This window comes from Lampetra planeri, chromosome 11, assembly GCF_965212315.1.
Source record: "Lampetra planeri chromosome 11, kcLamPlan1.2.h2, whole genome shotgun sequence".
NCBI classification, from domain to species: domain Eukaryota; kingdom Metazoa; phylum Chordata; class Hyperoartia; order Petromyzontiformes; family Petromyzontidae; genus Lampetra; species Lampetra planeri.
Genome location: NC_136117.1, coordinates 5,825,691 through 5,849,491, shown reverse-complemented (window position 1 = coordinate 5,849,491; position 23,801 = coordinate 5,825,691). Strand labels below are relative to the sequence as shown.

Genomic DNA, 23,801 nt, shown 5'->3' with positions numbered 1-23,801 from the left:
TAATATAACAGATTGCATGCAGACATTTTAAACATGAATCGCAATATATACACAATTGGGCACATGTATTATAAACATATACTCTGTACATATATACAAATATTCCCTATATACATAAGAGCTACTGAGATGAGTGTTGCTAGTGAGCACCTATTTAAGCACGCATAGCACATTGGGGGTGATTTCACAACGACCACGTACAGGCTAGTGTCCTTTAACGATCGTTATTTCTACGAAATGTTTCTCTAATGAGCAATTTGAATTTAGACCCATTTGTTCCCAAAACGAGAAAAATGTTCGCTGAACGAGCGGAGACCGATCGATGGATATGCGTCCTGTGGCGGCAGGGGGCACGCGCTGGCCCACAGCTGTTTTTCTGCTCTCCTGTGCTGCGTGCCCACGTGATTCGCCGTGTGGGGAGGGGGGGCCTCGTGGTGGCACTGTAATGGGTGGGTGGGTGAGGGGTGGGTAGCGGCGCTAATTAATTGCAGACGTCTTCTTGGTTCTTTCGGTAAAGTCACGTAGAAGGGAAGTAATAAAATAATAAAAATAAAAGAATTATTTGATTTTATTATGTTTTATTTTTATTATTTTATTACATCCCTTCTACGTGACTTTACCGAAAGAACCAAGAAGATGAATCCCTGCAGTCACGAAAGCTTTAAATCGAAATTTAATTGCAGACGCTTAGGACAGGAAATCGCGCGTCATCTGGCATCCCCGCATTGTGACGATGAGCCCAGCCTCTCTGATTCGATGTCCAGCAACGGATAACATCAGTGGCCAGTGATATTTGAAACAGGCGTGCCGGATCACCCCTGCTGCTCCCTCAACCCACTCAATTGAGCAATGGGATGCGGCTCATGTCCAATGGTGGCCCTGAGCCTGTGATGGAAACTCCACAATACCATGCCAATTGTCATCCCCCCTCTATAGTTTGACCGCTATTGTCTTTCCACAAAATGGTTCTCTATTTATTGACCCTGGCGATTTAAAAGGCTAGGTTTACCCTTTCTTTCCTTTCACTGGTCGACTTTGCAATTCCACTCCCATATTCTACTTTACTCAACTGGGTTTACACGTCGCAATCATTGCTCCCCTTGAAAAAGCTAGGCAGGAGAGCCATGAGAGTAAGTGAGACGTTTGTATGTATGTTGAACTTCTTTCGCAACGTAGGTAGCCAACCTTTACTGGGTACACAAGTGCAATCTTAACACCAATCTCCTGACCGAGAGTTGAATCGAAAGTTTTCGGAACGTCGGTCAAGTGATTTTACCAGAACAGGGGTCGGCAACGAAACTCAATATTTCAAGAGCCGCAATGCAATGTGAATACGAGACGGCCCCTTAATAAATGACATCACGAAGCAGTCCCGCATGCGGCTACAGAACCCGCAGGTTGCCGAGCCCTTGGACCAGAAGAACACTCCCGGGGGATATTGGTCCCTTAATTTAAAATTTGCTGGGATCCTTACTAATCGTGCGCGAACTAATTAATTCGTTGGTTTGCTCCGCGTCATCCTCGTGCTGGGAGCGGAGAGCTCCCGCCAGGTGAACGCTGCTAGTCGCCATCGAGTCCTCGTGCGCCGTGGCTCCCGGCACGCTCCGCACCCAACCGCCAGTGCCACCGCCACCACCACCAATGCCACCATCGCTGCCAACGCCACCGCCACCAATGCCACCGGCGCCGCCTCTCCGCGCACGGCACAGCACGCAGGATAAGAGGGCGCGTGGAGTGCTCCCGCTGAACGCCATGTAGATCCACGGGTTGGTGCAGCTGTTGAGGCTTGCCAGCAGCAGGGTGATGGTGAACAAGGCACCTGTGGGACAAAGAAAGAGATTTCCCCCGTGTGGCTTAGAACGGACTTTTTGGGGCAAGTGCTGTTAGCGAGCACCTGTCAAGGCTGGAACGGCACACGTGGGTGTGGATGTCCATCATCACGGCCGCCCGGCCGCCTTTATCGCCCCAGTGGCGATGTTTACCTACCACGTGATGCACGCACACTGCCTCCTGTGTGCTCATTTATTTATTCACTTGCTCATGTATTTATTCACGTGACATTCACAACTGCCTTTCAAAAGTTTGGCTCAAGTGTTAGCCTATACAGCTCTACACGCACACAAAGAAGAAGACGACAAGATGTAACTTCGACAGGGCACTTCGTTAATGTCAACAAAGACAACGACGTGCGCTCGCGGGGAGCAGAATCAAAAGCGTACCTCGAGTTGCCGACACGCGGCCTCTTTTATAAGTTCCCAAGTCTGTTTCAAGCTGTTAGTCGATGGTCTCGGGCTCCGGGCTCTCATGCCATGACCGCGGTATCCCCTCGTTATACGCGAGGGATGCGTTCCGGAGGTGCTCGTGAATCGGACATTTCACGGATGATGATATTGGCCTACGAAAACCTATCTTTTTAATGAATGACCTTGGATAAATACACGAATACGCTATTAAATACATGACAAATTAAAATTGGTGATAATAAAAAGAAAGTCAATTAACATAAATATAAAAGTATTCAATAATAGTCTATACATGGCCTTACCTTAAATGATGATGATACGGCGCAGTAGACGTATGCAGAAACAGTGATGATGATAATGATGATGATAATTGGTTTTGTACCCTTCTATCTGGCAACAAAACTGACAACTTTTTTACAAGGAGTCATGTTTGCACAGACCACAATACCTGCAGTCTTAATGCAAACAAAAACATAACTCTGATAATGTATGCACTGTCCTTGAAGTTGATTGGTCCACACCCGAGACAGCTTTCCTTAGATTAGAGCCTAGTCTCACATGGGTTGGACCAGATGACGCCATAAGGCGCACAACTCAAAGACAATGCACCATCAGAGTATGAGAGCTCGAGGTAAGCATTTACACCATTGGAACCTCATTTGCCAGTAAAAAATATGATAATTGTTTTTTTACCCTTCTATCTGGCAACAAAACTGACAACTTTTTACAAGGAGTCATGTTTGCATAGACCACAATACCTGGACCAATCAACTTCAAAGACAGTGCATATATTATCAGAGTTATGTTTTTGTTTGCATTATGACTGCAGGTATTGTGGTTTATGCAAACATGACTCCTTGTAAAAGTTGTCAGTTTTGTTGCCAGATATTTTTTACCGGCAAATGAGGTTCCAATGGTGATAATGATGATGTTTATGATCGTTGTGATGTCGTTACTGCTCCTACATAGACGTAGAGTTCCAGATGCGATTCGCGGATAGCCAAAATCGTGGGTAGCGCGTCCGTTAATAACAAGGGAATGCTGTACACACAAAGACAACGAACCCCCGTGTGGTCTATACTGGCTGTTATGGCAATCAACATTTACGGCTGGATCCGCGCACGATAGAGTGGTGTGGACAGGACCACACCCAGCTCCATATGTTATTGTTATTACACCAGAAAAGCCTCACTGAGTCTCAGTAATCGTTTTCAGGAGAGTCCTGTCAATATTTAAGGTTGACTCACAGTAGCAGAGGCCCAGGATCGATTCAGATATTTACCACTTGATAGGCGTGGGTAGGAATTGAATTTGGGCCATCAGGCTCGTAGCGCTGTGTACTAACCACTACATTACCCCTCCCCACATGGCGATAAACGTACACTCGTCCACGCATGCTTATTCTGCTGATGTCGCACAGATATTTAATCGAGATTAGCTCATGAATTATACTTCCTGATATAGAGACCAATATGTTTGAAGAGCTAATTACAATGTGAGATTTACCTCCAAAATGAAATGCATTATTAAAGTAAACTGCCAAGCACAACCCTTCAACTGCAGCGATGATGAATGGCACCACAACAGCCAACTAGGTGCCATGCTATTCATGTAGATGACCTTTAAACTCCTGCATGCTTTAGCCTCACTTAATTACATGGCGCTTATTTATAATTACTGAAAACCGGCTCCTCCGTATAGGGTAGTTAGCTGGGTGGCCACCACCCTAGGCTGTATCTGGTGAAGGGGCAAGTTACCCGTTTGTGTTACGTGTTGATGTTACTAATTAATGTGTTGCCTCTAAAGAACAACATCTGCGACCAAGTTGGACTCACTACATATATAATAGGCCACGTTTTGGGCAATAGCCTTAACAGCACATAAATAGAGGCCAAATGTAGCGTTAATACGCGTTGGAGACATCATGGGGCCTTGTTAGAATTGAAAAAATAAAATTCTGATGACCAGCTTTTCAATAGGCATGTGAATAGTTACCCAATCGTAGCTGTCTGCATAACATCCTTCCATAATAAATCGGTATTGCGAAATAAACTAAATTGTAAAATCGTAAAATGTTGCTGGCACAATGCATTGTGCTTGGAACGCTTCGATTAGACGTGCTTGTGCACCACTACCAACGAAGCATCACCGAAATAATTAATATATTATTTATGTGCGGTGAAGCAGGGCTTTTGCTGGAAATGTTGCCGATTATATATTGTTCCAGTGCTATTGATAAACGTTTTGAGTGTTTTTTTTGCTCTTTATGAATGCAGACAGAAATTAGCTGATTTATTTTTTCACCTCCCTAAAGTTTTCGGCAGTATATCTGTACAGCATTGGGACTAACACCAACCTCGATTATCCACATCAAGAAAAGGCACACAGACTTATCAGGAAGCCGCAATGTATTATCTCCCAATGTTTATCCTAGAAATGACTCTGTGTTCCTTGGGCATGGTGCCTGGTTACTTACTCTGGCAAATATGTTCTGTGAACAAGTGTGTTTTCCTATTTTAAATTACCGTCACCCGCTCTCATATTTTCTATCTGTTGTACAAAGAGGCACTCACGTTTACACACACACACACGCACTCTCCTTTTGGTTTCTCCTACTGAAGGAAATTCATTATGGCGATACTGGTCTCTGCGGTGTTGAACGTCTGAACCGTAAGTTGCGTATCGTCAAATGCCTAATCATAATGACGGTGGGGTCGAATTCACTCTGGCTGGGAAAACTAAAAATATATATTTGATTGGGAGTCAGGTCTCATCACTGGGAAGCTATACGACTCCAAAAATAACGTGCCAAATAGGATATTATCCCGATTCCCCGCACAGTATGCGTGATGTAAGGAAATACTGTATGATTTTAGCCATGTCCGGAAGCATCCCACTTAGCGAGAGACCCTGCCGTTGTCTGTCCATCTCCCAATATGTGCATTACATAAGAAAAAACATTCCGTTTTAAAATAACAGTCTGCCGGGTCAAGTGCTGTTAGCGAGCACCTATGAAGGCCGCCTTTGTCTCCCCAGTGGCGATGTTTACACACCACACCAGGTACTCATTTGAGGCTAAGTCGACCTTGGGGATGCCCAGAACCGGTCCAGATAATTGTCACTGGTGTTGGCCGCGAGCGGGAATCGAAATCGGGTCGCAGGGTTTGTAGCGCAGCGTAGCGCTAACCGCTACACCACCGCTCCATATAAAACCACACAATAAAAAGGATAAATACATGCGCGCACATATGCACATATGTACTTCCACAAACATAAAACAAATATATAAATGCATTTATATTCATATAAAAACACCTTCATAAACACTTGCTAAATATCTGCCATACAGTACAATCACACACACTACACGTAACTACATACATACAATGCATACTGATATTCACACATGTGGGTTCAACTGAGTCGCAGACGTACTCTTTGGAGGCAAACACATTTATTGATACCAATGTAATGCGGGCGTAAACGGCCTCGCGGATATGATGTCACGGGGGGAGGGGTTAGGTCACGTGAGAGAGAGGGGTAAGGTCTTAAGGGAGAGAACCGGAAGAGACGGGAGGAGAGATGGGAATAGAGACAGAGTGAGGCCACGCAGGGCGGAGAGTGGAGAGTGGCGAGATCGCCACGCGGTGAGACTCGGCACCGTCGGCCAGCAGGTGACCGGGCACGGGAGGAACGGTGAGCAGCGGTGGAGCTGCAGTGAGAGCAGCCGGGGGACTGCACAAGGGAACTTGCAGCGGAGCTGCATCGGAGTGGAGACAGGCTACGGGAGCGACGGCAGCTGTCGAGCTGCCAAGCGGGGAGGCTCTGAGCGAGGGCCGTGTGGGACAAGTTGTAAGAACCCGAATAAAGGACAACGGAGACAGACACAGTGAAAGAGTCCTTTATTATACTGGTGTCACAAGTGAAACGGCATGTCAAAACAGCTCAGAAGAAAGAATATACCTGCGCCATCATCTGCTACATCATCCGACGACGACGACCTTCCTCAGGCGGTGGACCTGCCTGCGATGGAAGAGGAGATCCATGCGGGAACGAGTACGGGTCCGGGTGTACAAGATGTCGCCGCGTCGGTGGACCCGTCCGCGCCAGAGGACGCGGACTTACGATGGAGACAGATGGCGGCGCAGCTGGAGACCTTGAAAATCGTGCTGGCGCAATTGTGCAAGCTCGTCACGCCGAGGACGGCGTTGGGGAGGGTCGATGGTGGTCAGCAGGCCGCCGCCTTGCCTGCGCTGTCAGCGCCATCTGCCACGCGGCACGAAGACGCCATCTTGGGCGTGGCAGGGGAAGAACGGCGGGAAGCTGCCATCTTGCGCTCTTCGTGGCGGGGGGCCGCAATCTTGGACACGTTGCGATGCGACGCCATTTTGAATATGCCGCGTGATGAGTCATCTGCTGAGGACGGCGCAACATGGAGTCGCAGTCGTCATCTCACAACCGTTAAAAAATTCTCCATCGGTGGCGATTTGAGTGCTTTTGCCTGCAGATTTTTGGCGGCGGTGCGCTCTGCAAGGTGGACTGACGCTGAGGCATTGGAGGTTCTACCGACTCTTCTCGACAATGAGTCGGTGCGATTCTTCCATTCTATGAAGGCCGCGAAGAAGAAAACGTTGAGAGGAGTTTTCGACGAGATGGCAGATGCATACGAGCCACCGGATGATGCTCATCGCCGGTTTGTTCAACGCCAGCGAGCACCCGAGGAGACGCCGGTGGCATACAGGGGTGCTGTCTTGGAGTTGGCCATGGCCGCATACCCGGAGACGGAGCCTGACCTACTCGAACCTCTCATTTTGGGAAAAATGCTCGAGCTGTCCCGGGATTTGGGGATCCCTATGCCGGTGTGTGGCCACGAAAAGCTGACATCCCGGGCGGCCGCTAAATGTCTGGATGCCCAGTTCAATCTGCGCCGTTGGAAGCAAGTCGCGGCGTGGACGGGGGGGCCCATCATCGAGGGAGGTGCCGTGGGTTGGGATCCCAAGAAGGCGGTGTACGTTCCTGACGGGGGGGGCCCGCAGGAGCTGACAGCCGCCTCTGCTCAGTGGTCGGCCCGCAGTAGGCCGGGCCCGTGATCTGCGCCGCCGACGCGGGAGCATCGGGACGGGGGGCCTGCGGCGCGGCGTAACGACATCGACTGCTTCCGCTGCGGTCGTAAGGGCCATTACGCCAGGGACTGCTGGGCCCGTATCCCAGGTCCGCCCCAGCAGGAGGCCTCGACAGCGTACGTGCCGCGGAAGGATCCTCCAGGACAGACAAGCCGGCCGTGACACTGCAGGAGACAGGGGACTCTGCTCGGGGTGTGACTACCACGGCTGCGGGGACACCGAGCCCCACCGCCCTTCCGACCCCGCCGCAGACACAATTGCGGGACACCCCCGACTCTGGGCCTTCAGGGATACGGGACCGGGACGTTGGCAGGCCTCCAATAGCGACAGGAGGACTTCATCCTGTCGCTCTTAAAACCCCGTCACGTTCCCGGTCTGCAGGAGGGCCGCCGCCCGTCCGGGACGGACCGGCGACCCGCACGCGGTCAAAGTCCCTTACGTTTCATTGATTTATACTGTTCGTGTTCTTGTTGTTATTGTTATATTTATTGTATGCTTCGTTGTCCTCGCATGTATGATGGTTGTGTTCGCTCGCATTACTTGTTGTTGTTGTTGTTGTTCAGCCGAGGTCGGTTGGAATTTTCTCTACGGGGGAGGGTGGTGTAATGCGGGCGTAAACGGCCTCGCGGATATGACGTCACGGGGGGAGGGGTTAGGTCACGTGAGAGAGAGGGGTAAGGTCTTAAGGGAGAGAACCAGAAGAGACGGGAGGAGAGATGGGAATAGAGACAGGGTGAGGCCACGCAGGGCGGAGAGTGGAGAGTGGCAAGATCGCCACGCGGTGAGACTCGGCACCGTCGGCCAGCGGTGACCGGGCACGGGAGGAACGCGGAGCAGCGGTGGAGCTGCAGTGAGAGCAGCCGGGGGACTGCACAAGGGAACCTGCAGCGGAGCTGCATCGGAGTGGAGACAGGCTACGGGAGCGACGGCAGCTGTCGAGCTGCCAAGCGGGGAGGCTCTGAGCGAGGGCTGTGTGGGACAAGTTGTAAGAACCCGAATAAAGGACAACGGAGACAGACACAGTGAAAGAGTCCTTTATTACACCAACACAAAGGGATAACTGCCCCTTAACAAGATAACAACCTATGGTGGTGGACCACCAGGCTAACTACACTAGTTACAACATAACTAGCTACGTGACCACCAGGCTAGCTACACTAATTACACTGTAACGAGCTACAACGGACCGGACCACAGCTTGGGTCCAGGTCCACGTGTTGGTGACTCTTGTAAAAAGTTGACTAAGGTTCCTTCAGGATGAACAACAGCAGGAGGTCCCTCTGGGGGACCTGGCTTTTATCCTCTGCGGCGTGGCTGGCTCCGCCCTTAGCCACGACCACCTTCGAGAACCCTCGAGCAGGATCTCGGGCCCTGACACGTGACCACCCCTAGCCCCCACCTGGGGGCCCTGTGTAGACTTAACTGGTCACGTGTTCTCTGGGGTCAACCAGAGTACCACGGCCCTTAGTAACCCATTCCCGTGGCTGGCACTCTCACACCCTATCCTGTAGGGGTCGGCACTGCACACCAAGCGTGGTGCCATCCAGCGCTAACGATCAGCGCTCACCGAACTTCTCTAGGGCCGGTACTGCACCCACATTCTCGTGTTGCCCGTGATGTCGCTACATCGCACGCCATGCCAGTGACATCCGCGATGTCACTACAAATATATAATGCCGGTACATCCGGTCATTTGGGTAATCAGGGGAGCGAGGCTGCTGCGCAGTATCAGAAGGAGGGCGTAGCCAGAGGGCGGGGGGAAGGCCCCGCTAGGGGGATAAAAGGGCAGCGTGCTACAGTAAAGAGGTCGTTATTGTGGGCAGCACTCGGTGGGTCGGGTCACGTCGTCAGCTTGGGATCTTCAATAGTCTCGTGTGTAAGGGGGTTACATGGTGTTACACAGAGTTGCAAAGGGTTAGTTACATTACACCAATTATAGAACCCGTCCCGTAAGGGAAGTGTTAAATAAAGACTCGCCTCAACTCACGTAGTGTGTATGTCTTTATTAAAGCACTACACATGTATCAGAGCAACGACATCATAATTCCCATTGACATTCACCTCATACAGTGACGGGGAAAATGCCATTTGTAAGTACTTATTAATGTACACATATTGCACTAAAATATTAACCTGTTGTTTCAGTGCTGCTACCAGACTCCTTATTTGCAAAATAAACAATACCACCTCACCGCCATAATCTACTGCAATCGCCCCACAGATGAGAGAGTACATTTTAATTAATACCCTTGCCATCTCCACTCTCATCTCACTCTAAACCCTTCCACGAACTCTCCACTCCAGCAGCCAATGCTTTGCATAGCAGCTTCCAGTCAACCTATTGCTCAGCGGGAGGTCAAGCGTTCTCATCTGCTGGCCCCCTGGTGTGGAATTCCCTTCTTCTAGACATCCATGCTGTCGACTCCTTGGCTCTTGTCATGCCCAGGTTCAAAACCGTCCTTTTGTCCTTTGCCTTTGACTGGCTGCCTCTCTATGAAATATACCCAATGTTCCTGCACAGCCTTTTGGCATACTTTAGCCTCGCACTGTTTAGACAAAGGTATACAAGAGGCTGTCTCTGGTGTAGGCCAATCAGTTTCAAAGGCAATGTATACATTATAATGTATACATTGTCTAACCATATCTGCACCTCCGATTAGCACGGTTGGCTACCTATGGTGCGAAAAAAGTTCAATGTACATATGTGTTTTCATGCTTTACTACAAGTATGTGTGTTTACTGCAGACTTGATGCCTTGCAATAGGTTTCTATTAGGTGTTTAAACATCTTAGTGCATGTATTAGTTCTAAAAAGGATAAAGCATTGTATTTATTCATCGTCTTGAGATGCAGTTACCTTTAAATGTTATCGTATATAAACCCAAAATCTGTAAAAGTGTATGATACGTCGAATATCAGGTCAAATATAAATAACAGGTGTGTTTTTATCTCACTGAGAGGAAGGAAAAATCACACCCTTTTGGCCGACGTAGATAGGTTCGAAGTAAATAACAAAAAACTACGACGTTTCGATCGCAACACAAGCGGTCGTCATTAGGTGGGGAGAAAAGGGGGGTAAGCCTCGAATGCAGCTGTTTTTAAAGGTTTAAAAGTGTGCGTAGCCCAAGTGTCAGAATGGAGTGGGAGGGGCACAAATCTAGATCAGCAGTGGATAGAGCATCCTATCGAGATGGAGTCTAGGCCATGATAGAGCAAAAGCTATAGAGATGGAGCCTAGGCCAGCAGTGGATAGCGCATGCAATAGGCATGATGCACTAGAGGTAGTCTAAGTCAGCAGTGGATAAAGTATGCTGTTATTAGAGGTCATCTAGGCCAGCAGTGGATAGAGCAATCTATAGCCAATAGTCTAGGCCAACAGTGGATAGAGCAAGTTAAAGAAATAGTCGTCTAGGCCCACAGTTGATAGAGTGGGGCTCCACACCTCAGCTCTCTCCCCAGTGGTTGCAGGCGGAATGAGTGGAGAAGGTTGTGTGAGGGGTTAAAAAAACTGGTGAGCATCAGAGAGTGTTAAAAATGGAAACATTGCAGCAGTTATGACTTAAACTGGTTGATAACGTCCTTCCAGTGATTGAGTATGTACCAATCATCTCGGTGGAAATTGTATCTATGTTTGTATATATGGATGGCTTCATGAACAAATCATTGTTGATGGCCAGTGGGCTTGCAAAGTACCTTCGTCTGAGAGAAATCAATTTCGTGTGAGCCAACCACATTAAAACAATGATCAACCACGGCCGAAGTGTTCGTCCTGCTATGTGTCAGATCTGCCTTATGTTCACGAACACGGTCCGAGACATGTCGTTTCCCCAATGTAACTACTGCCCCAGATACAGCTTAGTTTGTAGACGCCGTGGTATTGCATGTCAGGGATTACATCCTTCACAGATGGGATCAGATCACGAATTTTACGTATTGTGTTAAATCAAACCTGGATCTTGTGTTTGCTCATAATTTTGGAAATCTTTTGGTGACCCCTGCTATGTATGGGAAGGTGATGGTTTTGATCGGGTCCTCAGATGGTGATAGCTTTACGGATTGTGTGGTACAAATATCCATTCATCTTGAGAGCTTGGTGCACGTGTTTCAGTTCACTGGCTAGATGATGATGGTCAGAGATACATCGAGCTCTATGGTGTAGAGTTTTGATAAGGGAATTCTTTTGGGATGGATGGTGGTGAGAGTCAGGTTTTAGGTAGGCATCCGTATGAGTTGCTTTCCTGGAGACAGAGTGTCCCATTGAGCCATCTGGTTTCTTTTTGATTAGAACATGCAAAATGGTAGCTTGCCATCCTTTTCTACCTCCAAGGTACTACTGTACAAAGTAAACTATTGCCAGCAACTCTCGGGGCGTAATGCAGTCGCGCTGCTCTGCCGGAGACAGCACCCTACTCCCGTATGCAACCATACGCTCCACTCCGTCCACAACATGTGATAAAACGGCGCCAATACCTGTGTTGCTAGCATCGGTATCAAGGATGAGGGGCAAAGAAAAATCTGGGTATTGAAGGCCGTCTCGCAGCGTGGCAAACACAGCCTCCTCCTCCCCCCACCGAAATTCCTGTCCGTTGGCTGTGAGGACTTCGAGAGGCTTAGTGATCATGGCGAACATGAGGATGAAACGTCGATAATAAGAGGCGAACCCGACAAAACTACGCACCTCACCCACTGACTTGGGGGTTGGCCACGTCCGCACGCACGCAGTTTTGTCCGGGTCCGTTGATGTCCCGGACTCGCCGACGATGTGGCCTACGTACCTGGCCGATCTCTGCAACGGATGACACTTCTGTGGCTTAAACTTCAATTTAGCAGCCCGTATTTTGAGGAAAACTCTGCAGTTTTCCGAGGAGTTTCGAGGAGTGCAGTTTCGAGGAGCACCGAAGACAATGGCGTCGTCGAGGTAAATCAAACATGTGTCCCATTGTAGGCCTGCAAATACCGGTTCCATTAGCCGTTGGAATGTGGCCGGGGCTGAGTGAAGTCCCATCAGAAGCCGGTTAAACTGAAAGAGCCCTTGTGCGGAATGCAGTTTTTGGTCTAGAGCTGTCATCCAAAGGCAACTGCCAAAACCCCGACAGCAAATCAAGTGTGGAGAAGGATCACGCTCCCGCCAAGCATCCAATGAGTCGTCCATTCGTGGGAGCGGGTACGCATCGGCCACGGAGACTTTGTTGAGTTTGCGGAAATCCACGCTAAACCTCAAACTGCCGTCCTGCTTTTTAACAAGCACAATGGGTGCCCCCCACAGACTGTTGGATGTAGAAATTATGTCGGTGGCGAACATCTCGTCAACCGCGTGGCGCACATGGTCCTTCTCCTTGAGACTTAATTGATATGGGTTTTGATGAATCGGGGCGAAGTCTCCCATATTGATTTGGTGGTGTAATAGAGGCGTACAGCCAATATCGAATTTTTTTTGCTAAAAACGTCAGAAAACTCCTTCAAAAGTACGTGTAACTCGCGCCTTTGTGCTACCGATAAATCATTTCTCTCGGCGCAGAGCGCGTCCAACCACGACTCATCACAGTCCTCCCTCTGGCCCGTAATTTTCACCCTGCCCCACAGATGCAAAAACACCCAAAGTCCCTTCATTTTTCCCCTGATAACTCGCGGACAATGTGTGAGGCAAAACAGTGCCTTCTTGTATCACGGACGTCTCCGAACTGACATTCAAGATCTGGATGAATGGTTTTTGATCGCCCACCACCGACTTCTGCGCATACACCAAATTTCGGCCACGAACCGCCTTGCTAGAGGGGGCATCCCCTCCATGATCGAATCATGGCCGAGTTGTTTCTTCAGCCATAAGGGAATAAGCATCTGCACACCGGAAGGGATATGGACCGTTTGGTTGGCCATCGCTAGGACCAATACATTCGCCATGTGGAATAAAGTGGGCGATGATAACAATGACATTCCGCGGCCTGACGGCAACTCTATGCAGCCCTGATCCACAAGGATTTTTAGCGGTATTTTTTCTAGAAAATCCGTCCCTAGCAGGCATGGTACGGCTAGGGATTTGGAAACAAGAACCGGGCCCGTCAATCGAATGTTGCCAATGCATACCGTAGCCGATAACTGGCCAATAATGTATGGGCCCGGTTCTTGGCGGCAAAGCAGGGGATGGAAACAGGTGAAATGACGCGCGATTTTGGCGCAAACAATAAAAAATTATTTCCGAAATTATTGTCACCAACGCACCTGTATCGACAAGTATCTGCACCTCTACCCCCTCAATGGTCCCGCTAATAGTGGACGATCCCGCCGCCTCAGCGATAATGCGGTGTGCCAGAGCCGTCAATTGCGCGGGACTTCGTGGCCAACCCTTGCCTGCAAATACACAATCGGCACATGGCGGACCCCGACAAAAATCTGCGACACGTGACTGCGCAACCAATGCATGAGGTGGAACAGAGGGCTGTGTGTGAGGTGCGCCGCGACTTGCCTGAGAACCCAGCAGAGAAAAGGAGTGATGATCTGCAGATGGCGTTGACGTGGAGGGTCCTCCCTGTTGAGCACGGCACCCCATGGATATGTGTCCTGGCAGCCCGCACTTGTAGCAAACGATCAGGCCGTCCCTCTGGCAAAGGAAAGCCCCCCTCGGCCGGCCTCGCCCGCCCTGGTGGTCTTCCTCGGACCTCCCCTACTTTGCAGTGGGACGGGAAACACCGGCTTGTAGATGCTGCTCTCCTGCGGGTGCTCCCTCCTCCACGGATGGTCCGGTGCTCGCCACCATGCTGGCACGCCGACGGATGTTAAAATGGGCCTCGAGGCACCGCGCAACTTTGATAGAAGTCAGGTTGTCATCCTCCGTGGCTGGTAAGATGACCTGAAGCTCTTGGGCCAACAGCAGCATATTTACCAGGATCAACGAATCCCGCCCCACCTGGTCCATCCCGGGAAATGCCGACTTCGCCAATGCCAGAAGTGTGATGCGATAGGGGAGGGGCGTCTCGGCTTCCCCTCGCCTACTCGTGGCAAACTAGTGGCACTTGGTTGACTGTGGAGGGAAAATGGCCCCCATCTGTGTGAGCGCTTGGGTCAGCGTCTCCTTTTCGTCGTTGGGAATGGCATCGAACACCGCCAGCGCATCGTCGTTGAGTGTCGTGGGGAGCGCCCGCAGCGCCTCCTCCTCCATCCACCCTGCCAGCTTGCAGGTGGCGGAGAAGCGATGGTGAAAAGCCTTCCAATCACTGGCCGCAATCATGAACTCTCAGACGAAGGGGAGTTTTTTTCAATCCACGGTCAGCTTGTAGCACTTTTGGCGGGAGGTTGGTCTTGGCAGGAGTCGCGTCCCGCACATTCTGAAAATTAGCAGGTTACTGCACGGTGCACGCCTCAGCAGTTTTCTGCATGCGGGAAGCAGCGACGGAAGTCCACGGACGTGGCATCGGCGTTTCGTCATCGTCCTCCCTCTGTAGAACAGCAGCCAGAGCTGCGATGGTGGCCAGGAGGTCGCCGAGGCACTCCTTCTTGGAGCGGCATTCCTTCCCTGGCAGCGGCGGCGAAGTGGGCTCCGGGTGCCGCTGCTGCGCCGGCATCAGGACTTCCCCGCGCTCCATCACCGGGGCTCCAGCACCCGGGGCCGTCTGTAGGATCACCCCGTCGTCGTCTTTGTCCGAAGACGACTTGGTGGGGACTTTACGTCTCGTTAACATCGCTATCCTCGTTAACACCTAACCAATAGATTACTTCTGACACCAGTGTAGTGTGATGTACAGAGGTGCACACACTATAGTTGGAGGCAACACGTTTATTAACAACCTCTCTAACCACTTCGGGTTCTCTAGCTAGGTGTGGCTATACTGTTCGCTATGTGCATGCGAGTTAGCTATCGCACACGGGGCAGTCAGCACACACGCTGCCTGACCCACGATGCCGAGCTAAGACTTCAACCGACGACCGACGACCAAAGAGCAAAGAGCGAAGAAACCAGGACCCCAGGACGATCCCCACAAATGAGCCCCGATGCCTCTCGGGGCTCCCCCTTTATTCCCCTGGCCGCGGCCTCGGCCACGCCCCCTTCTTTATAAAGTCAGGAGCTCCCGGCTCTCCGTCACGTGTCCCTCAAGCCTCCTATGGAGGTTCCCGGTGCTCAGCCACACTCCTGGAACAGTGGCTGGCGCTAACACCATAGTGACAGTGTTTACGTCACTACATATGTATGCAGCATGACCTCTATTGCCATGCTAATTAAAACATTGTTTTGATTGACTGTCCAGCCATATAATTATTGAATATGTTTGTGAACAATGCTTGGGATGTGATAATTGTGTTCTGGCTGATGCTGTGTTTATTAATAGATGTTAGCACCGCAATAACGCTGTACAGGTTATATCGTGAAGCATGTATATGCTAGGCAAAGCTCTCACAGCATATTAAATAACCAAACGAACTTTAAAAGTACTGTCTACAGCATTTAAACATTGAATATGAATTCCAATTACCAGCAGCTGTATTTAATTTAATTTATCAAAGTGATGTCCTGCTCAAATGGGCATTGAGGCGGTGCTCATCTCCCGTTTACAGCCCTGAACCAGTGGTGGGAATTCCTCATTCCTATGGCGGGGTTGAGTCTATCCATAGGAAAACCACTGTTTAATTCCCCGGAAAGTGGTAGTCCTTTTATCGACACTGGAGGATGGTAGGCTGAGTGAACCCTCAACTTTGATTTTATGAATTCATAGTCTTCAGAATGTGAACCACCACTTGGACATTATTATAGGAAAGTAAATAGAATGGCATAGTCTTCTTAGCTCATGTATTTTTGTTTGCTCAAATGGTCTTCTATTTACAATGTTAAAAATAGTGTGTATATGTACATCAGTTACCTAACCACCAGGCTGGATAATTTCATTATGAGCAGCACAATACATGTTTCGAAGTCTGGCACAATGTAAGACATACCATCTTCTATTGCAGAGGTGAAAGGCACTCAATACATATTAAATTAGATTAGATTTAGTAGCACATTGTCATGTTAATGAGGGCCAGTCAAGAGAGTTTACCATCAAGTAATTGGGAAATTCGTGTTCTGGCTCCCCAGAGATGTTTCTGCTGACTCAGGGTTCGTGTTGTAGCTGCTCAGAGATATTTCTGCTGACTCAGGGTTCGTGTCGAGGCCTCCAGAGATGCTTCTGCTGACTCAGGGTCCGTGTTGAGGCTCCCCAGAGATGTTTCTGCTGACTCAGGGTCCGTGTTGTGGCTCCCCAGTAGATGTTTCTGCTGACTCAGGGTTCGTGTTGAGGCTCCCCAGAGATGTTTCTGCTGACTCAGGGTCCGTGTTGTGGCTCCCTAGAGATGTTTCTGCTGACTCAGGGTTCGTGTTGAGGCCTCCAGAGATGTTTCTGCTGACTCAGGGATCGTGTCGAGGCCCCCAGAGATGTTTCTGCTGACTCAGGGTTCGTGTTGAGGCTCCCCAGTAGATGTTTCTCCTGGTTCAGGGTCCGTGTTGAGGCTCCTCAGAGTTGTTTCTGCTGACTCAGGGTTCGTGTTGAAGCTCCCCAGAGATGTTTCTGCTGACTCAGGGTTCGTGTTGACGCTTCCCAGAGATGTTTCTGCTGACTCAGGGTTCGTGTTGAGGCTCCCCAGAGATGGTTCTGCTGACTCAGGGTCCGTGTTCTGGCTCCCCAGAGATGTTTCTGCTGACTCAGGGTTCGTGTTGAGGCTCCCCAGAGATGTTTCTGCTGACTCAGAGTTCGTGTTGAGGTTCCCCAGAGATGTTTCTGCTGACTCAGGGTTCGTGTTGAGGCTCCCCAGAGATGGTTCTGCTGACTCAGGGTCCGTGTTGTGGCTCCCCAGTAGATGTTTCTGCTGACCCAGGGTCCGTGTTGTGGCTCCCCAGTAGATGTTTCTGCTGACTCAGGGTTCATGTCGTGGCTCCCCAGAGATGTTTCTGCTGACTCATTGTTCGTGTTGAGGCTCCCCAGAGATGTTTCTGCTGACTCAGGGTTTCTGTCGTGGCTCCCCAAAGATGCTTCTGCTGACTCAGGGTTCGTGTTGTAGCTCCCCAGAGATGTTTCTGCTGACTCAGGGTTCGTATTGAGGCTCCCCAGAGATGTTTCTGCTGACTCAGGGTTCGTGTCGTGGCTCCCCAAAGATGCTTCTGCTGACTCAGGGTTCGTGTTGTAGCTCCCCAGAGATGTTTCTGCTGACTCAGGGTTCGTATTGAGGCTCCCCAGAGATGTTTCTGCTGACTCAGGGTTCGTGTTGTAGCTCCCCAGAGATGTTTCTGCTGACTCAGAGTTCGTGTTGAGGCCTCCAGAGATGTTTCTGCTGACTCAGGGTTCGTGTTGAGGCTCCCAAGAGATGTTTCTGCTGACTCAGGGTTCGTGTTGAGGCTCCCCAGAAATGTTTCTGCTGACTCAGGGTTCGTGTTGTGGCCTCCAGAGATGTTTCTGCTGACTCAGGGTTCGTGTTGAGGCTCCTCAGAGTTGTTTCTGCTGACTCAGGGTTCGTGTTGAGGCCTCCAGAGATGTTTCTGCTGACTCAGGGTTCGTGTTGACACTTCCCAGAGATATTTCTGCTGACTCAGGGTTCGTGCCGAGGCCTCCAGAGATGTTTCTGCTGACTCAGGGTTCGTGTTGACACTTCCCAGAGATGTTTCTGCTGACTCAGGGTTCGTGTTGACGCTTCCCAAAGATATTTCTGCTGACTCAGGGTTCGTGCCGAGGCCTCCAGAGATGTTTCCGCTGACTCAGGGTTCGTGTTGACGCTCCCCAGAGATGTTTCTGCTGACTCAGGGTTCGTGTTGAGGCTCCCCAGAGATGTTTCTGCTGACTCAGGGTCCGTGTTGTGGCTCCCTAGAGATGTTTCTGCTGACTCAGGGTTCGTGTTGAGGCCTCCAGAGATGTTTCTGCTGACTCAGGGTTCGTGTCGAGGCCCCCAGAGATGTTTCTGCTGACTCAGGGTTCGTGTTGAGGCTCCCCAGTAGATGTTTCTCCTGGTTCAGGGTCCGTGTTGAGGCTCCTCAGAGTTGTTTCTGCTGACTCAGGGTTCGTGTTGTGGCTCCCCAGTAGATGTTTCTGCTGACTCAGGGTTCGTGTTGAGGCTCCCCAGAGATGTTTCTGCTGACTCAGGGTTCGTGTTGATGCTTCCCAGAGATGGTTCTGCTGACTCAGGGTCCGTGTTGTGGCTCCCCAGTAGATGTTTCTGCTGACCCAGGGTCCGTGTTGTGGCTCCCCAGTAGATGTTTCTGCTGACTCAGGGTTCGTGTCGTTGCTCCCCAGAGATGTTTCTGCTGACTAATTGTTCGTGTTGAGGCTCCCCAGAGATATTTCTGCTGACTCAAGGTTCGTGTCGTGGCTCCCCAAAGATGCTTCTGCTGACTCAGGGTTCGTGTTGTAGCTCCCCAGAGATGTTTCTGCTGACTCAGGGTTCGTATTGAGGCTCCCCAGAGATGTTTCTGCTGACTCAGGGTTCGTGTTGTAGCTCCCCAGAGATGTTTCTGCTGACTCAGAGTTCGTGTTGAGGCCTTCAGAGATGTTTCTGCTGACTCAGGGTTCGTGTTGAGGCTCCCAAGAGATGTTTCTGCTGACTCAGGGTTCGTGTTGAGGCTCCCCAGAAATGTTTCTGCTGACTCAGGGTTGGTGTCGAGGCTCCCCAGAGATGTTTCTGCTGGCTCAGGGTTCGTGTTGTGGCCTCCAGAGATGTTTCTGCTGACTCAGGGTTTGTGTTGAGGCTCCTCAGAGTTGTTTCTGCTGACTCAGGGTTCGTGTTGAGGCCTCCAGAGATGTTTCTGTTGACTCAGGGTTCGTGTTGACGCTTCCCAGAGATGTTTCTGCTGACTCAGGGTTCGTATTGACGCTTCCCAGAGATATTTCTGCTGACTCAGGGTTCGTGCCGAGGCCTCCAGAGATGTTTCTGCTGACTCAGGGTTCGTGTTGACGCTCCCCAGAGATGTTTCTGCTGACTCAGGGTCCGTGTTGAGGCTCCCCAGAGATGTTTCTGCTGACTCAGTGTTCGTGTTGTGGCTTCCCAGGAGATGTGTCTGCTGACTCAGGGTTCGTGTCGTGGCTCCCCAGAGATGTTTCTGCTGACTCATTGTTCGTGTTGAGGCTCCCCAGAGATGTTTCTGCTGACTCAGGGTTCGTGTCGTGGCTCCCCAAAGATGCTTCTGCTGACTCAGGGTTCGTGTTGTAGCTCTCCAGAGATGTTTCTGCTGACTCAGGGTTCGTTTTGAGGCTCCCCAGAGATGTTTCTGCTGACTCAGGGTTCGTGTTGTAGCTCCCCAGAGATGTTTCTGCTAACTCAGAGTTCGTGTTGAGGCCTCCAGAGATGTTTCTGCTGACTCAGGGTTCGTGTTGAGGCTCCCAAGAGATGTTTCTGCTGACTCAGGGTTCGTGTTGAGGCTCCCCAGAAACGTTTCTGCTGACTCAGGGTTGGTGTCGAGGCTCCCCAGAGATGTTTCTGCTGGCTCGTGTTGTGGCCTCCAGAGATGTTTCTGCTGACTCAGGGATCGTGTTGAGGCTTCTCAGAGTTGTTTCTGCTGACTCAGGGTTCGTGTTGACGCTTCCCAGAGATATTTCTGCTGACTCAGGGTTCGTGCCGAGGCCTCCAGAGATGTTTCTGCTGACTCAGGGTTCGTATTGACGCTCCCCAGAGAAATTTCTGCTGACTCAGGGTCCGTGTTGAGGCTCCCCAGAGATGTTTCTGCTGACTCAATGTTCGTGTTGTGGCTTCCCAGGAGATGTGTCTGCTGACTCAGGGTCCGTGTTGAGGCTCCCCAGAGATGTTTCTGCTGACTCAGGGTTCGTGTTGAGGCCCCCCAGAGATGTTTCTTCTGACTCAGGGTTCGTGTTGAGGCCCCACAGAGATGTTTCTGCTGACTCAGGGTTCTTGTCGAGGCCTCCAGAGATGTTTCTGCTGGTTCAGGGTTCGTGTTGAGGCTCCAAGAGATGTTTCTGCTGACTCAGAGTTCGTGTTGAGGCTCCCCAGAGATGTTTCTGCTGACTCGGGGTTCGTGTTGAGGCTTCCCAGAGATGTTTCTGCTGACTCAGGGTCCGCATTGAGGCTCCCCAGAGATGTTTCTGCTGACTCAGGGTTCGTGTCGAGGCCCCCAGAGATGTTTCTGCTGACTCAGGGTCCGTGTTTTCGCTCCCCAGAGATGTTTCTGCTGACTCAAGGTTTGTGTCGAGGCTCCCCAGAGATGTTTCTGCTGACTCAGGGTTCGTGTTGAGGCTCCCCAGAGATGTTTCTGCTGACTCAGGGTTCGTGTTGAGGCTCCCCAAAGATGCTTCTGCTGACTCAGGGTTCGTGTTGACGCTTCCCAGAGATGTTTCTGCTGACTCATCGTCCGTGTTCTGGCTCCCCAGAGATGTTTCTGCTGACGCAGGGTTCGTGTTGAGGCTCCCCAGAGATGTTTCTGCTGACTCAGGGTTCGTGTTGAGGCTCCCCGGAGATGTTTCTGCTGACTCAGGGTTCGTGTTGAGGCTCCCCAGAGATGTTTCTGCTGACTCAGGGTTCGTGTTGAGGCTCCTCAGAGATGCTTCTGCTGACTCAGGGTTCGTGTTGACGCTTCCCAGAGATGTTTCTGCTGGCTGAGGGTTCGGCAACCTGCGGCTCTTTTGTTACCTCCTTGCGGGCAGCCGTTTTTTTTACTTAAATCTTAAAAAACACAATTTAGCATAAAGGTAATGTATTTCATATGGCAGGGAATGGGTCGCTATGGAATGTCTTGGAGACAACAAAAATGCACAACAGTATTGTTAAAGTTATTGTAAAAGTTTTGTTAAAGTTGTATTATTAAAGAATGACTAAGGTGGGGTGGAGGGACGAAATAGACGTAGTTTATTCCATCACTTATTTTGTTCATTTACGTCATAAGGTGTTTGTCATCCGCTGTATACCTGCTTCTGTGTCTGTGTGTACGAGTAGCTCAAAGACAAAAACATGGCTCTGCTTCTTTGAAAGATTGTCGACCTCTGTGCTAGCTTGTGCTGCCTTGCTGTGTGTGTGTATAAAAATACGCGGTAGCGCAGTGGCTATTGACCTGCACAGCGAACCTAGTGATCCGAGTTCAATTCCTGGCCACGACAAATCAACTCAACCTTGTGCACATCTGGTGTGAAGTTTGAACATCCGCACTGGGAGAGCAATGCAGCCGACGGGCGTGATGCTGTCCGCACCACCATAACTCGTTTGCTGTGCCAGCCTTCATAGCAGCTCGCTAACAGCCCTTGCTTCAACGGCACGTATTTACTATATGAGGCTTTGCGTGTTATTTTTTTGCATGCAGATGTTACTGTGTAAGGTGTTCAGATTATAAAATCAGGGATATTGTTTTTACTTTTTAATATAATAATCGTATGTAGTCTAAGGAATATGTTCTGAAACAGATGTATTGACATTCTTTTTTTTCGGAGCAGATGGTGTTATATTCTTTGCAACCCTCACTTTAAATTGCCAATGATATGCTCTTACCCAGACCCATAAAATAACTACTGTTATCATTAACTAGAGAACCATATTATCACTGGAGAGACATTACATTTATCTTTAAATACCCAAACAGTTAACGAATGTATGATTGTGCTATGAATTGCCTTACCTCTGTATTACTCATCCGGAATATTCACCACTAGTTCACGGCTGAATCATGCTCAGACGATGACTTGAATGAACAAATATGCTGTTCGTGCAACGCTCTGTTACTTAAATGGTTGAATTATATTAGCCTGCCAAGTGTTTTTAGTCACCCGTTTGAGTACAATGGACTTAAATCGCTGGTGATTGCCATGGAACACATCCTCGATGCGTGTTATCCACCCACAGCAGCGCTTGACGACAGCCAGGCGTATAAGCACGAGACGTGCAACTTAAGCATCAAAAACAAACGAGGCTGGACAGCAGCCAGTCTGCCCCTGGTGGGTTAAAGTTTACCTTCGAACGGTGGATTGGGATCCCACACGCTCCACAGCTGCGCTACGAAGAACGGCAACCAGCAGAGGACGTATACGATCACGATAACCAGGGTCATCTTCACCGTCTTCACCATCGCCCTCGAGACACCGGTCACGCTGCTCACCCGCGTCATGGTCACAGCTTGCGTCTGACCCCTGTGCAGGGCGGCCACCTCCTCCTCGTCCTCTTGCCGCTTCTGCTGCCGCCGCCGCTGCTTCCGCCGCCGCCGCAGCAGCAGCGTGTCCTTGTGCACGTGCGGCGTCTTGAAGTAGATGTTCAGCCGGATGACGCGACAGATCTTGGTCTGGCACCACACGAGCACGGCGGTGGGTACCACAAATATGGCCATGGCCATCCAGGTGATGTACGCCTTGACGCCCCACATCGGCTGGAATGTCCCCCAGCAGTCGTAGACGCCCGGGTAGACCTCGCCCTTGGCGAAGATGACCGCCTGGGGCACGCTGAGCAGCAGCGAGACCACCCACACGGCGCACACGGGCGCGTTCCAGTAAGCCATACGCTTCTTGAAGGTGACCATGGGGAAGCAGACCGCCTGGTATCGGTCCACCGTCATGCCCACGATCATGTAGGTGGAGGCAAACATGCCCACGATCTGCATGTACTTGATGAATCGGCAGGCGAAGTCGGACGCGAGGAACACGTCGGTGATGTCCCACGCGAGCTGCGGCAGCACCTGGAAGAAAGCCACCACCAGGTCGGCGAGGCACAGGTGCACCATGAACACGTGCATGCGTGACGCGTGCTTGCGCCGTCGGAAGAGCGCCGTGAGCAGCACCGAGTTACCAAGTGTGGTGCATGCGAACATGGCGAACAGCACCGCCACCTCGGCTCTCGCCAGCGCCTCGTTGCGCTCGCCGCGCGACGCGGAGCCGTTGGCTCTGGCCGCGGTGCCGCTGACGTTCATGGCCGAACCGCGCGCGCGCGCCACCACGGAGGTCGTCTCACTGCTGTGGCGATGAGTGGCTCAATCGCGTCGGGTCTTCTCTCCCTCTCTCCACGCTCTCCCTCCCACTCACCCTCGCTCACTCTTACTTGCGCTCTTTCTGTTCGTGTGTGTGTGCGTGGCGAGTGATGCAGGTTAAAGGGAGAATGTGGACTCTGAATTGGCAGTTCACGTGCAGGGACCTGTCCATTCATCCATCAGGCCATTCATCCGTAAAACCGCCCATTCTTTCTCTCATTCATTCATGGGTATGAGCTTCATGCTGTGCATGTGTCGTAGCCTGATTGTGGTGATGACAAATGTTTAACGAGATTGAAATGTATTATTGGTTCTTTCGGTAAAGTCACGTAGAAGGGAAATAATAAAATAATACAAAATTTAAACAATAAACGTGGTGCTAACGTTAAGGAAAAAACGCCACTTTTTTCAAATTTTCTTGCTATGGTTTTCACACCTGATGATGATGATGATTGCTTGTGTTGCAATCGAAACGTCGTGAGAATTGTATTGTTTTATTTTTATTATTTTATTATTTCCCTTCTACGTGACTTTA

The 23,801-nt window shown here is 50.4% G+C and overlaps 1 protein-coding gene across 1 annotated transcript; it reads right to left on the bottom strand.

Moving 5' to 3' along the window:
• Positions 1-1,451: 1,451 nt before the first annotated feature.
• LOC144721427 (vasopressin V2 receptor-like) lies at positions 1,452-23,209 on the bottom strand. Its single transcript, XM_078599040.1, has 2 exons — positions 22,264-23,209; positions 1,452-1,819 (listed from the first exon to the last, which is right to left on the bottom strand). The coding sequence occupies exons 1-2, from the start codon at positions 23,207-23,209 to the stop codon at positions 1,452-1,454; spliced, it is 1,314 nt and encodes a 437-aa protein (XP_078455166.1).
• Between the last annotated feature and the right edge of the window lie 592 nt (positions 23,210-23,801).